The 16,487-nt window shown below is 46.0% G+C and overlaps 2 protein-coding genes across 2 annotated transcripts; both read right to left on the bottom strand.

The window, feature by feature from the left end:
- Positions 1-80: 80 nt before the first annotated feature.
- Positions 81-1,436, bottom strand: LOC138054148 (uncharacterized protein F54H12.2-like). The gene has a single exon (XM_068900645.1). It carries the CDS (start codon positions 1,434-1,436, stop codon positions 81-83), a length of 1,356 nt encoding a protein of 451 aa, XP_068756746.1.
- Positions 1,437-10,161: 8,725 nt separating this feature from the next.
- LOC138052512 (dynein light chain Tctex-type 5-like) lies at positions 10,162-15,782 on the bottom strand. Its single transcript, XM_068899040.1, has 3 exons — positions 15,617-15,782; positions 13,178-13,540; positions 10,162-10,451 (listed from the first exon to the last, which is right to left on the bottom strand). Exons 2-3 carry the CDS (start codon positions 13,526-13,528, stop codon positions 10,299-10,301), a joined length of 504 nt encoding a protein of 167 aa, XP_068755141.1. The 5' UTR covers positions 13,529-13,540; positions 15,617-15,782; the 3' UTR covers positions 10,162-10,298.
- Between the last annotated feature and the right edge of the window lie 705 nt (positions 15,783-16,487).

Below are 16,487 nucleotides of genomic sequence, written 5' to 3'. Positions count from 1 at the left end.
AAGACGCGTTTCAGGATCGGATCGTCCAAGGCCAAAATGCGTAAGGTCACGTCACTCAAGGGTACAAATTCCATTTCTGCTCACTCGTACTTTTGATACAGGATGTTTCCGTTGGTACCGGCTTGAAAGCTGTCTTCGAATTCGCCAAACACCAAAATGGTGATGTTCTTGTTGGGAGCGGCATTAAATCGGATTTCCAGACGCAGTTTGCCTTTTTGTTTGGGATTTCGATGATACGGTGAATCGGCATTACCACTGGGTACATTGTTAAACGCGAACAAGGTACAATTCTTGCCGTACCCCCAATCTCCTGGCTGGATCATGTGAGGACGATGATTCGCCATGGAACCGCTAGCTTCCAAGAGACGTTGATAACCCAACCAGTCTTTCCGCGTATTGGTGCCATTCAATTCCAACGTCGGATAGGGATATTCTTCCCCATCCACTAGTTGACGGATACTCTTCACTCCAAAATCTTGGAAGGCATACGGGTAATACTCCAAATCCCCATTAAACGCTTTGCTATCCAGCAGTCCGACGACCAAACGGTCGGGAAGACGGCCTGTGAACAACTGGTCTTCCGTCCACAACGTGGTCTTGCCATCGAACGAAAAGGTTCGGATTTGACTTTTGACCATGGGATAAGTAGCCATTTGACCTTTCACATCGATCTTGGCCATCAGTTCGTTGCCCACACTGACATTCAGGTTGACGCGGCACAAATGAAAGGTGACTTTGAGATCCCCTGCACCCAATGTGACGTATCTTTTGACCCCTGTACCACTGGTCTTGGTCCCAAACAGAAAAAAGTCCGGCGAGTTGCAAAACAGTTCCATCACCATTTCTACGCGAGGGACCAACAAACGTCCCGTTCGCATGGCGGCCAGATGAGGATACATGATCATGGTGGCTTTGTTATTGCCGTAAAAGAGTTTGGTGGCCGTCTTCAGAGCATTCGTATTGTTGTGCAGCCATCCGGCGGTGGTGCAAATGTCATCGTCGCCTCCCGTGGCCCCCAACTGTTCCTCCACGTTCATGTAATTCACCCAACCTTGAGGGGCCAACAATGTATCGCCTTCGTCTCGACTGTAATTCAAGATGGTTTCGATGAAGGATTTGTACATGTACGTATCCGTCTGTTCACTCATCAAGACACCACCCAGTCGTAGATTGATCTGCTTGAAGAGACCGTGGGCCAGATTGTTGGTGACGTACACAAACTTGGTGTCGTTGGCATCTGAGGCACTGTTGGCATCCGTCACGATGCCGTTGGTCGACGCCGAATTCAGTTTCAGTTCGATTTCAAAAAAACTGCGTCCCAAATCCACAAATTCGTCCAAACCGGGAACGGTAAAGGTGACGGGTACGATGCCCGTCATGGCGGCACTGTACGGGATCATCCGGTACGAATCGACCGTGATGTCCGTCGACGGCATGGTAAACAGTTCCAAACTCATCGTTTTCTTCTTCGTCTTCTTCTGCTACGTCGTCGTGGTGCTCTCGGTAGGTGCGGGATCAACCAACCACCGTACTGAACGGGGTTCCTGCCTTTTATAGTAGGGGCAGACTGACGTCGACGGTAAGCGCGTTGTCGACGCAGCCGCGAATGTACGACCATGGGTCGGCGATTCATCGTCCAAAGATGGACGTCACACGTCGTTTGGCTTTTTTATAGGCATGTCGTCCACCGGCTTTGAGACCGGCTTTTACCAAAGCGCCCGCTTTTCGTTTCAAACCGCGTTTGAGCGAGTGTCCCACCACACCTCCGACGTCGCTGAACGAACGACCACTAGCCGCGGCTTGAAGTCCCGTTTGCATGGCGTTCATCAAGACGGGCGAGGCAATCTTGATCAACTCTTCGGTAGCGCCCGCTCCGCGAAGGTACGGAGGATAATACCGTGTCAAACTACCCCCACGCATGATGAGAAATGATCAAGGTCTACCCACAGTGCGTCTTCATTTTATACGTTTTCATTTTCGTTTCCGGAACTGAAGGGTGACGATGGTCCTATGACCTCTTCCAAGGTCAGCCAGACGTCCATCACTTTCGGCCACACTGACTTCGATGACATCCAAGTAACGACGACGCATGGGCAACCATTGAATGTGCAAAGGTTCGAAATAGACGTCACCTCTGCCACGTCGTTGATAGTGCACTTCTCGTATCAGAGGATGTTCGGCATCTCCCATGACGTTACTGCTCACCACGTCTGAGTAGATCAATAAGCTTCGGGAGGTACTACTTAGAGCATTCTGGAATGCCTTGTTCAAGTTGATAAAGTGCCATTCTACCGTGAAGCTCAGGACGAGCCAGGACGAGTCGGTCACCCATAAGCGATCCGAGAGCAATTCCGTATTGGACACCCGCTTTGATTTCTTAGTACTTGAGTCATAGAGACTGTATCGAAGATTGGGACCCAGAGCGTGGACGCCCTGGTTGGTGACTTTCAACCATCCCATGCGAAATGCCAAGTCCTTTACGATTCTTAGTTCCACAGCATTACCGGTACTAGGATGACTTCCCAGTACCCCAATGTCCTTTCTTTCCAAGATGACCGTCTCTCCTTCCCAGCGAAAGGTCGGTCGACGTGCGTCCTCCACCACACCATTCGCCACTCCTTGCAGAGTACCGGTGATCTCCAGATTGATCTCATTGATCAAAGCTTTCATGAATCCGACCCCATCCACGATCCATGGGGCATTCTGGATGACGTTATCGCGCCACACATCTTCCACACGGGTCGTGCGAGTGTCTGTCGACTCATTCAACAGTTGATACCTAAGTTGTAAAACGGCAGCACCTTCGGAGAGAAAACTACTGAGATCTAAACCACTATCGGGCATGGAAATGGACGTCAATCCGACCTCCCAATCCCCTTCGAACTGGACCACCTGAGGGAGTCGCGACTTGAACGTGCTGGTCCGATTATCCGGAAACTCTTTCGAAGGATCGCTGAGAACGACGATGCGATCCATGGCGACGACGAAAATGAAGACAGAGAGTACTTGTCTTGTCTTTAGGGAAGGACACGGGATGACCGTCGATTTCCTTGATACGGACGTGGATCGTCTCGATCTCAGATCCGCGTAGGCGATGGTAGTGCACCTGTCGTGGTTCCCACCAGGCACCTCCACTTTTATAGGGGACGGTACGTAGCAGTTCGTCGTACGACTCTTCCAACCATTGACTTTCCGTCAGGTTGACATAGACGAAAAGGGGACGTTCGACCTGTTGCTTTGCCAAAGGAGCCAAGGGAGTGTTCTTGAACTTGGCAAAGGCTTCGTTCAGACGGACAAAACGCCAATTGAAGGCTTTGGCCATCACCATGAAGTGGGCATTGTTATAGATATTTTGAAGAAATCCCTGATTTTCAATGACCACGGTCGTCGGACCGGTGTCGGAGGTGAATTTGTTAGGGAATGACGGAAAGACGGATCCATCACGAAAACGTTCCAAGGTGTAATCCGGTGTCGGGGCGTGTTTATCGATCGCTTCCATGAGAAGATTGGGTCCTTTACTGTAGTACTGTGGTTGGTTTTCTGTATATTCATCAGCGTGTACGATGATCCATCCCATATGTAAAGCCAGTTCAAGGACCCATCCAAAATACTTCCACATGATTCCGCTATGAAACACATTCGTATTGTCCAGAAGCAAATCGTCTCCTTTCCATACCAAGGTGGCCATGGTATAGTATCTCTTCGTCTTTGGGGGGCTCTGACTCGTGTCCGTGATCTCAAAGTGAAGGTGCTCCCCGCTTTGTAGACTGGTCGTGATCTTCTGTTGCATTCGATGGAGGACCTTCTTGATAAATTCCACACCCGTCTCGGAAGGGGTGATCTCCGATAAGAGGACCGCCCCTCGTTGATTGCGCGCGATCACGAGCTCTCCACTGGAATTCCTTGTCGTGGTGGAATAGTAATACGTACACAAGTATCCTTCCTCATGCCATGTCTCCGGATGACCCACGCCATGGTACGCTTCGTGAACCAGGATCTTTTCGGGATGCACAGGTGGCGGCGGTGGTGGCGGTGGTGGCGGTGGAATGTCAGGCAGAGAGACGCCACTCAATCCCACTTCCCAACGATCGGTGTCCCGCTGCCAAGCACGATCATTAGGCAGACGGACTTTAAATTCGGAAGGACCATTATCGGGAAACTCGGATTTTTGAACATGACTCGACAACGTCACATAATGAGACACGACGAAAAACGAAATCTTTATTGTATCTTTGTATCTTTTTTATACATGTCGCAACGCCGAACGAGGCACCCAACTATCGTATTTCTCAGGCCAACCTAGCCAACGCACTTTCACGAGGCGTTGACGTCGTTGCAAGATCTTTTCCACGCGGAACAAGGCTTCGTCGGGCACGGTCACTTTCTGAACGTCTTCTTCGTAGAAACTACCTCCGAGAGGCGTTCCATCCCATTCTTTCAGTTTATACGTGACCACGGGTCCGGGTACCACGCGTTGTACGACAAACACTTCTTCGGTCCAACCTGGTAGATACCCTTTCTTGAACGGACGATGTTTCTTGCTGAGTCGAACACGATCGCCCACTTTGAGTTTGGGACGAGGACGCCGCTTCAGGCGTTTGCCGTACAACGTGGACCACACCGCGCCTTCGTTCTTCTCCGTCACGTCGCGTGGCGCCATACCGATACTCCGATGCCGACTCCCATTGTACCCGTCGAGGAGTTGGGGCAACACCTTAACATACACTCGCGTATTGCGCGCCGTGAAATAACGATACATGCGTTGCTTTAACGTACGATTAAAACGTTCGACGATCGAAGCTTTGGCATCCCCGTGCGTCGAAAAATGGTGAATGCCTTCTTTTTCCAACATGTTTTTGAACGGAGCATTGTAAAATTCTTTTCCGGCATCCGTCTGTAAACGCAACGGTTTCCGTCCACTCTGTCGCAGAATCTTCTCAAACGCTTCTGTCATGGCCAACCCGGTCTTGGTCTTGACGGGAACGGTCCAGGCATATTTGGACAACACGTCGATGACCGTCAAGAGGTATCGGTTTCCTCCATTCCATTTCTTGAGAGGTTGCATCTCCACCAGATCGGCTTGCCATTGATCGTCTTTGTGGAACACCAACACGGGGGACGTCTGAAAACGTCGACGGACCGGACGATGTAACGTATAGGCCAATTCCCCTTGCAATTCGTCTCGGGCTTCTTTCAAGGACAGCCCTTGGGCCTTGGCATATCGAGCCACGCCGCCTAAGGCGCCGGGGGTTCCGGGATCCGTGTAGGCGGTGACGCCGGAAGCACGGCGGCGGTTCTTCCGCTTCGGCATGTCTTGGTGAGAAGGAATCGCACGGTCAACTCCAAGAGACTAGGCAAGTCTTTCAGGTACCGTTGTTCCAACGTCTGCCACGTAGCGTACGCTCTCTCGGGTCCCAGAGTTCGCGTCAACCATGTCAGATACACGACAAAATGAGGCCATTTATAGTCGGCCTCGCGTTTCAGAGCGGTGAACGTCGCTATGGCATCCACGGGTTCTTGGGTGAGCAGCCCGTCCCATTGATCGTCTCCTTCGAGACAGGTCATAAGCTCTCGACACACCCAGGTCAAGATCGACCAACGGAGACGTCGTCCGTACTCGCGATAAGGGAGACGTACGATTTGCTCGAGTCCCACCCTCACCACCCGACGACCCAATTCAGCACACGACATCATCATCATCATCACATGTTTTATTCAAAAATTTTTCATTTGCTGACTTTTATACACTCCGGAATCGATACGAATCTGATCAAAATTCAAATCAAAAAAACAAGATTTCAGCAATCCTGGTGTGATGGGACGGATCCGTTCCAATCGTCTGCACCATTCTTCTTCCCGTTTCTCCATCCTCTTCTTGAGGTACGCACGTTCATCATCCGGCAACGGTCCAAAAATGGTCTTCTTCTCTCGCTCTTCACGGTACTTCTGACACTTCTCCTGTTCTTCCCGAGAGATCCGTTGGACCGTATCGTGATCGTAGCCCTCGGCACGCCTCTTGAGAATCGTCTTGCTCCAGGCCAGATCCACCCACTGGAAAAACTTACACGATTCCTCTTGTCGACAGGCCAAGAAGAAACGATCCTTGTTAGGCGAATCTGGTTTCACCGTCCGCGACAAACGCGCCTTCTCCTGATGGTAGCAATGCCAGGGTCCTTGTCGGACATCGTCATGCAGCTGCTCCTCGATGGCATCGATCCAGGTCTGTATTCGATCGGCACCCATCACAAACAAAGGACACACCCCATCGTAATCTCGGCAGTACAGGTACGGAGCGCCATTCTTGGTCAAACCGCCTGTTAACGGTGTGGTATGAAACGGGCACAGCACGTCCTTCGCTCCGGTCAAAGGAGGCGGCGGCGAGGATCGGGACGACGAGGGCGACACCGCGGGTGGTGGTGGTTCAGGAACTGTGGTAGTAGGCTCGAAAGGCACGTCATGGTGCACCCTTCCTTCGGCCAAGGATACCACAAACGGTGGTTCTTTCTGTTCGAGGGGCATCGTGGCCAACATCTGTTCGTACGAAGGCAACTCGGGTGGCACGGAGGCCAGTAGGGCATCCAATTCACGAGCCGCTTGGTTCAGTTCCTCGTCCTTCTTCTTCATCTCCTCTTTTCGTTTGGTGGCCGCTTTCTCACGCGCTTCCTTGTAAATTTTGACAGGCGGTTGGGCTGTTTCACGAACGACATCGTCTTTTTTCTTACCTCGTTTGGTCGGTTTCTTACCCAAACTAGGATAACGAGCGGGAGACACACCTCCGTATTCCCACGACGTACTCATGGTGTTCAATGAGAACCTGACTCGCACGACACCGTCCTTTATAACCCGTCGCACGTGTTCACCTCGTGCCTGGTCTTCACGTGCCTCCCACGTGGACGCTCTCATAAAAATCCGAGATCCTTTCTGGGACTCTCCATTTGTCACAGCATGTCTGATGCGACCACGCAAACAGAAGACAACGACGATCCCATCACCTTACGACTTCTCAAACGTATAGACGCTCTCCTGGACCGTTACTTGTGCAAGTGTTGTCAGTACGAAAAGAACCGACTCCCTTTATCGGCCTTAAAGACTTGGAAACCGGATGCTAATGTGTGCTCAGAGTGCAAATACATCTTCGACGATGCTGACGACCCCGACCCAGACGTGCGCAACCATTGGTGGTCCAAACGAGGGTGGTCCACCAAAGACTACTGGTCCTCCGCCGAATCCTCCTCCTCCTCCTCCTCCGAAGACGACGACAACGACGACACACCCCTTGGATGAAGTGTGCCTGGTCCTTGATTTGGAATATTTTTGCAGTGGTCGGCAGATCTTACCTAGAGAACTAGGATACTGCGACCATACTGGGACTCATCATGGATCCATCCACTACAAACCTTGTGTGGAATGGCCTCATCTCTCTGCCAAAGATCAACGTACCGCTCATTACGTTTCCAAGTACGTCCATGGTCTTCCTTACTATCCCAGACAAGACTATCATGTAGCCAGTGAACTCCTGGTCGATGTCCGTCGTCTCTACCAACAATTCAAGACCCCACAACGGACCCTCGTGGCTCACAAAGGAGGTATGGAAGGTCAATGGCTCGATACCTGGCAGATTCCTAATCTAGATTTGGAACGATGGGGATGTCCCAAATTCGACGATCTACCCCGTCTCTCCGTCGGGTCGTGCGGACAACATCAGCATCCCTTACAGTTACATTGCCCTCAAGTCGAATGCTACCATTTCGTCCAATGGATGCGGTCTCGGCGACTCTTGTCTTACGACACGCGTTACATCAATCACGAACGCACGCAAAGAATGCTAGCCAGTCAGACACCCAGGACCCCGTTACGCCATGCCCATTGGAAGACGTTCCCTCTACCCAAGTTGAACTATTTCCTTAAAGAACACAAATGTAACCGACAATGAAAATAAAACATGTTTTTTAATTCACAATGGTGTCCTCTTAACTTAACATTCACTAAGGTATTTGCGATAATAATACATTTGTGTCTCTCTTCTAGCACGCAACCATTCCGTGACTGGACGGTGTGGAAAACGAGACTCCCACCAATGAATAAAACGTTCACTACGATAAACAAGTTCCCTCTCCATCAAATGTTCCACCTCACTAAAAACAAAATAAACAAAAATGTCAACGTCCCAACAGACCCTCCAAGGTGGTCAAATCATCATCCGACAGATCTGTAAACTCAAACCTGTCGTCGTCGTCAAACTCGTCCTCATCGTCCGTGGGATCTGTGTTCAGATTCCAGATAGTCCGGGTCACGGCATCATACACTTGTTGGACGATGATGTCCTGACGCTCATCGTACCGCGGGTAGTTCTGCTTCTCGTTACCCTCCAGGTAGACCTCCCGACAATGAGGACAGGTCCAATGACTTCGGGTCAACCACCATGTCAACACACAACCCACGTGCAACGTTTGGTGGCAACATCCCATCTCCACCAAAAGGTCTGGTTTGATCTTGGCGCCTTGGATGCCTCCAGGTAGTTGTTTATTCACCTTCTTCAGAAACGCCATCACATTGTTATCACATTTTAAACCAAAGTCCTCTTCGCCACAGATGACACAGGGGAACTCCATCGTCGTATCTTCGGCATCGAGGAATTGCCCTGCGGGTTTGGCCTTCCCCGCCCAACGGACAGTTGCCTTCATTTCCACGTCGTCCACCTCTTTGTCTTTGTCTTTCTGCCGAGTCGAGATGGTAAATATAGGACCGGCAAATCCCGTTGTCGGCTCAAAAGGAACAACGTTGCTATTGTTTTGTCGTCCGTGACCCCGACCGATGACGACATTCATCACGGACATCATCAATCGTGAATCTCTTTCTTCTCTTTGAGCTCGTCGCATATCGCCAGTAACAGACAAACAATCGCCCATGAAGAACAAGAATGACGATCCTTCCAACGCCTCGACTCTTATAGACCTCTTTAAAACCTCGTTTTCAAGAAGAGACCTTTCCTGGAGGGGTACCCCCCCATCCCCCCTCTCTAAGTCACCTGACCTATCACATGACCCATTAGGGTCTCTTATAAGAGCGCGCGATCCTAAAACATCTTCATTCTGTTTGCTATGCTTCGCCAGTATGCCACCACTCACACGCTCGCAAGCCAGAAGGGCCAGAGAACGGTTGACGCGGATCCACGCGTTCTATCTAGAAAACAGGGAGGAACTGCTGAGGAAAAAGATCGAGCTCGAACGGAAGAAAGCCGAGCAACGAGAACGAGAAGCCCAAATCCAGAAACAGTTCGAAGAGGACAACAAGTGCGTCATCTGCTTCGAGTATCATCTGACGGAGCCCTACAAGCTCGAATATCTCGCGTTTACAACCATTTGCCGCCACCTGGGAGCCCTGCGCAAACTCCGACACCGATCCTGGCCCATGAAGATGTTTTGCTGCAAGCAAAGGATGCACGACCGGTGTCTCTACGCGTTCCTGGCCGCACAGTATGGTTACATGAACCAGAAACAAAGGGAGACGTGGAAATGTCCTCACTGCCGGACCAGTCTCATCGTGGTGGGGAACAGATACTTTCCCCAGACCCCCCAGAACCCAGACAGAGTCAGAAGAAACTTATTCGGAAATTAACGTGTGCCTCTGATGTCTTCCAGAAACATGGGGAAGGTCTTTGTCAAATAGGTACGACACCCGTTCCTTGGCGCCGTCCTTCCTACTGGGATGGTTTTTATGTCACGTTGTTTCGAGCCATGTATCTCCATCCATCATTAGCTCGGAGCCACGCTATGGACGACCCATCCCTCATGATTCTATGTTGTCTCGCTTTCTTAAACTTTTTAGTAGGGTAGTAGGTTTTGGATTCCTACACCATTTATCTTCTTAGGGACGAGTAGACACCAGGTCTCCTCACACGTTCCCGCTTGTACATATAAGTTGTTATTTGTTGATTAAACCGTGGATGATTCGAGAAAATCCATTCGTGATGTTGCGTGTTCCCGTCCCGTGCCGTCCCGTCCCGTCCCGTCCCGCGTGGACCCACATGGTCGCCATCTTGTGAACCCTAGGTGTTGGACCCTAATGTTCCCCCCGGATCTTGGACCACATTCTTGACATACTTTCTGTTTGACCCCCCCGATTATGACGTAGGTTGGACTTTGACCCCACCGTCTCAACCAATCCTGTTCACGTGTGCACGTGATAATGGCGGACCTAAAAATATCCACCAATCAGAAGACGATGCATCTCATTAAAAATCGCTCTCGACCAATCAGAAGGCTCCATTCAAAAGTGGCTCGTATTCCCCCATAGTACTACTTGTATCGGTGATAACAAAGCTTTTTGACTTGCTCCTTGATCTCTTCGCTCATCTGGACTGAGATCTTCTTGCAATAGTCGGGATCGTATTTTTGGTCCGCCAAATATGTTTCCAGCACCTGTTGAATTATTGGCTCGACCCTGTGTTCCTAGAAGTTTAAAGAAATTAAGAGTTAAGATTCCATTAAAGTCGATATCTAACAAGACGCCTATAAGGGCGTATCCGTGGGATGCACAAACAGTTAACACAAGTTGTCCAGTTACAGTGAACTTCAACTACAGGTAAACTTCGGAAAATGGCGAGAGATTACCAGAGAGATAAATCAGTAATTTAACTTGAAGTTGTTTGTTGTAAAAACACTCATGATTAATGTTACTAAATTTGCAAATGCAAACAAATGTTAAATAAATATTGATAAATAGTTTTTTTAAGAAGAGCAGAAGGAACCTTTTAGAAAGTGTCGATCGAGAATAAAACAATTTGACATCAGCAACAAAATTTGCGAGATGAAAACATAAATTTTGTGCCAAGAATACAACAAGTTAACCATTTTGGGAGATTTTTGTTACGTTCAATCTTTTTATCATACTTTTGGTTGTACAAGTAATATATAGCAAAATCATAGTGAAATCGATTTTAGCTGCCGCCTGTGATCAAGTTGCCTTCCGTGTTTAATACTGACAACTCACGAAACAAAGATGCATTTGTAACAAAATGACGGCAAGACACCGGGTTTTTGTTAACGATGAAATGATATATGAAATGGATCATATATGAACTGCGGATATGAAATCAAGTGAAGCTATGTGAGGATGATAGCTTCACTTGGCTTTTGTTAGTTTCCTTTTTTTCTCTGAGGTAAGGAAAGGTAAGGTAAGGTAAAGTCTGCTACGAACCTAGAAGGCCCATGAGGCCGGCGCTTATCTCCAGTTTCTGTAGTATGAAGCGACTAGGAGTATTTCTACTCCCCCCTGGATGGGATGCAAGTCCATCGCAGGGTTACCCCCAGCATTAACTTCGCCGGTACCCATTTATACACATGGATAGAGAGAGGCACCGTGAGAGTAAAGTGTCTTGCCCAAGAACACAACAAAATGTCCCTGCGCCTCCGTCTGAAATGTTATAAAATTCGGCAAGATATGTGTGAAGTGAAAACAAAGATCACAATCGTTGATGCTAGTCCAAGTATCAGCTAAAGTTAAGCTCCTTCGAATGGGGTTAGTACTAGGATAGGCGTCCGCCCCGTAACGGCGAAAGCAAATTTTTTTTTTTAATTGATTTCCTTGTTTATTTGTTTGGCCGTTAAAGGCTATTTTCTTATTTTCTTTAAAATAAAAGATTAAAATAAAGATTTCAAAACAACCTTTTAGTAGGTTTACTTTTGTAATTTAATTACTTTTCTGTCAAAAATTTGCATAACCTCAACAGAGAAAAACCGTTACGCACACAACACATTTTATCGCATTTTCTCCCGTTGAGTTCATATGCTAAACACAGGATTCTTTGGTTATAATAAAAAATCGTTCTCTATTCGTTAGCAATCAGCCCTTAAAATTTCAGAGAAATCGACCGATGCGCGAATATTTTAAGAATTTTTTCAATGGGCTGTGAACGTTCTTCGTGCGGCAAACAGGAAGCGAAAATAACAATGATTGTGACATATGCATGACGTGGAGTCCACATTGGCCCCCATTTTATAACGTGGGTTGCTCTAGGCATCTCACGTAAAAAATACAATGGATATTCCTGGAAGTGGATAGCTGCTTCAAGCAGAAATAGTGTCCATGACGACCGAATGTCATAAAATTTGATTGATTGATTGATTGATTGATTGATTAATTGATTGATTGATTGATTAATTGATTGATGAATGAATGGATGGATGGATGGATGGATGGATGAATGAATAAAGGAGTCGATGGATGGAGAGAGGGTGAAGCAGACGGACCGACAGACCGATCGAAAAAAGAAAAAGCTAAGGAGTAAAAGATGATTTTTGGACTAGATGCAGCACACTTAAAGAACGTTCTGGAAATAAAACTGCACTTTAATATACCTAATCGGCTAAATCAGTGTTGTACCCAATTCAAATCTCCCGGGATTAAGATTCTATGTGCATTGTATTTGCATGATAATAATGTAGCATTCATATTTAAAAGATATGGAAATACCTGGAACAAAAGGTTTTATTCCCAAAGGCTTTGAATTGGGTACAACATTGAGTTACCCGATTAGGTCTATTGACACTGTACTGAAATAATAAAATAAAATATTTTTTTCTTTTGTCGATCATGATACCCCAAGCGAGTAACTCATTTTCGAGTCTTTTCAACTAACTGTGAATTTTGCTCCAAGGTTTGAATTGGGTACAACATTGAGTTACCCGATTAGGTCTATTGAGACTGTACTGAAATAAACGGCCGGCTTACCGATCTGAACTGCTCCATTCTTTTGTTACCGTGGTGTTAAAACATTAGAGAGTTTGAGAAACGACGATGGATATTTACATTGCGAATTCTTGTTTTTCAAGATTGACTTCTTTTAATGTAAACTTGTGCCGAATATCAGCGTTGAACAGAACTTGGGGTTACAGAAATAAATTCTTTGGTGTGTTTTTAATCTGGTATCAGTGTTAATCGGCTTTTCAACAACCGGGCCTAGGTTTTTTGTCTAGATATATCACCAAATTCCCATAACTGACATAACAAGTAATGTATGACAGTGAGAAAGGAGAATTCATATTCGGATCTTGAAATGAAACTAATAATTAAATTGCTTTCTAGCGTCGTCGCTGCCGGCTATCATGGTCAGCGACAGAACAAATTCTCTGCATACTTTCAGTGCGTAAAAATCTCAGGTGCATATACTACACACCTGAAACATCCTCACGGGCTCCATACAGAACAACCGCGCCATGTTTAAACTGTCATCAGTCAAGGAGCTGTCTTGGACCACTCCACTGCCGTGCCGACTACTCCCCATGTCACTCAGGAAGTCCTCTGGAGACCACGCATGCGCCAAGTAAAACTGTCCCCAGTCTCCGTGCCTTCTTTTGATTTTCATCAAATACATTGATTTCTGTTTGATGTCTTTTGATAACGAGTGAGTCGCTGCCACTGCATAAATAGAAGGAGCAGGATGATCTGTTGCTTCTTGCTGAGTATCAACATTCTTATTTTCTCGTTCCCCTTTATTCTCATCCTCTTTTTTCGCTGAAAGTGACATGCTGGTTTATGTCTGGAAAATAAAACCCAATCTTCCAAATTATAAAGCTCGTTTTTTAAAATTATGCCACTTTTCAATAAACATGAAAGTTGCACCCTTGCTGAGATAAAACACAAATAACTACTCTACTGTTACCTTTAAAAAAATACAATATAAAAATATGCCGATTATGCTAGCAGTGCTACTTCTATAAAAAGTACAAAAACTACGCTCATTTTTCCAAATTATTCCATGCCTTATGCTAGCACCGTGACAATCGATAAGGGCCTATGCTCTTTCGATGAATGGAAACTGCTCTTTTCGCCAGGCTGGTTAATGTAGCCTATACAAATATTCAGATTCAACCTGTAAAGGAGGAAATCAGATACTTGGGTGGTACCTTAACACATCCTATGCGAAGGGAGAGGCTGTCCGGATTTGAAATAATAAACGTTGCAAATTGTAAATTTAATTTATTTATAAATCAAAAAATGTAGTTGACTTTAAAAAAACGAACCAAAAGTGGGGTGGCTAGCCTTTCATCTGTTTCTCGGTGTCTGGATACCCCGATGAAGCACTCGCACTCGTTTTTGATATATTACATCCATTTAGAAATCACTGGTAATCCTTGCAATCTGATTGGCTCTCAGCAGTGCGATTTATTCCCACTCTAAATCGCACCATTTCCCCAGCCAATGAGAAAGGAACACTAAAACAAAACAGTCAATCACATTTCAAGGCTTGTTCAAGGTAACTAATCAAACTGCAGGAAAATGAAAGAAACTGCCATTGAGTGGCGAATTTTTCAACTTTTTTTCCCAACTAGATCAACATAATACTGGTACCGACTAACATCCTGTATTTTAGCGATTAAATAATTATTGTATGATTTCTAATTGGATGTAATAAAATGTTCATTGAACTTCGTGTCGTGCAATTTTGGTCTGAAATCATACTTGTGATTTCAAATCGAACTCGCGCTGTGGGCTCGTTCCATTTTGAAATCAGGCACACGTATGATTTCAGACCAAATTGCAATCCAGTTCAATTACCATTATTTATCATCACTACTTGCAATAACTAAAATATGGGAGAGTGGCAGAGCACTGAATAAGTTTTTTATGATCGTACAAGAGCTTTTCAGATTTTTGCTTACTTCTTACAATACTTGTAATGAGCAGCGGAGGAGAAGATGTTTTGCCATTTTCACCAGCGGGTGCAGTAGGTGAAGAGAATTATAGAAAGTATCCAATGCTCTGTATGCAACTGATATCACCGAAAACTAATTTTCCCCTTTTCCTCAGAAGCTGGGAGTAAGGGGTCTATCCTTTCACTCAACATCAACAGTTGAATCGAATAACATTTTTGATCCTGCAGACCAGTTCCAACACGTGACCATGTCGCACTGATCGGCAGGTACAGTTGCATGGTACAGGATATCGTATCCGCGCCAGTTGTGACAACTTTCAAAGGGATATTTGCATTCAAGTTTGAAGCGAACTTGAATGTCAACTCAGTCAGACGTTGGCCGGTTTTAACTTGGGCATCAAAACTGCATTTTTTTGTCGATTGAAAGTCGTCCTGCATGGTATTCTGGAGCCTAGCAATTTTCTTTAAGATCGTCAAAATTTGCCATTTCAGCGAACCGACAGCAACCACCAATGATTTCGTTAAGTAGACATTTTTGAACCCAAATACAAACAACAAGTAATGAAATAAAAACAAGGAATACACTATCAAGAGATGCCTATTTCTACAAATTCTTATCATTTGCGTTCGTTAAATCACCCGGAGGAAAGTGAGTTGATATTCCTAACTGCACTTTGTTCAATATACTGTGGCAAAATGACGAAGTTTTAGCCAAAGACAAGCGGAATGTTCATATATAAGTTGACCTGTTTATCCTTCAGAAACTTACGATAATTCCTGCCGTAATTCAAATGCATGACAACCCAGGAATTGTAAGAAATTTGTTGACGTTCTTGCTTATCCTGGATATCTAACCAATTCGCACGAGAGCTGTTTTAGAAATGTGGAAATTTCGCATTTCATGATCATTGCCGCCGTATCCTTTTGACTAAATTTCTGCGAAATCTCTAAAATACTTACCAAAAACTGCCCCTTTGCTTATCTGTTATGCAAAAAATAAGAAGCTTTCTTAGTGGTTCACTCGTTTGGCAATAGACTGAACATGGAGCTCATATTTCAAATAGACGCAGATAAAAACGAGACGAGACCATTTCGTTTACAAGACACGTAATTCTTCGTAATGGATAATTCCATTGACAGATGTGTCACTTACGCAACGTTCTTGCTTAAACAAAAGTCGTTAATGGCTCGCTTTAATTATCATTTCAATAAGACAATTATATCGCATTAATGAAACACACTCATTTGTTAACATTAACGCCTTCAAGTGTACAATAGGAAAAGAGAGTATTCGTGTGAGAAAGCAATGTTTATTTCAGAGGAAACTATATTTATAGATCTTTATGCTGCAAAAATTTTGGCTTCAGTACCAACGCGGAAAGAGCAAAAACAACCCACAAAGGCGCAAGAGGAAGGAAGAAAGGATTTGACTAGTCGATAATATAGCTGTCTTTTTGTCGTAAGAAAAGGTACTAAGCACCTAAGTTTGCCTAAGTCAGATTCGCTTACCTTTCTATGACGTCTTCACCTATGGTGTCCAGAAAAATCAGGAAAACCAGGGAAGCAGTCTGCGACGCAGGCTAGGAAGTCACATGGAAACCAAGATTGCGGCTAACTCATCTCCAGGTTCTCTCGGTGTTCCAAGATAACGAGCATGTCAAATTCCCGACCCTGGGGCAACGTATACTGTTCTCTGAGTCAATTTCCCGTAGGTAGCTCCCCCCCACCACCACCATGGGGCTTAACATTGATAGGTGCATTATTTACCACGGCTAGCTTTCAGGAAAGGTTTTCCTTCTTAATACCTCGTTGCCTCACATATTTCGTAAAA

Source organism: Montipora capricornis, chromosome 6 (assembly GCF_036669925.1).
Source record: "Montipora capricornis isolate CH-2021 chromosome 6, ASM3666992v2, whole genome shotgun sequence".
Classification (NCBI taxonomy): Eukaryota; Metazoa; Cnidaria; class Anthozoa; order Scleractinia; family Acroporidae; genus Montipora; species Montipora capricornis.
Note: the sequence above shows the minus strand (reverse complement) of the source record. Positions and strands in the feature narration are given on the sequence as shown.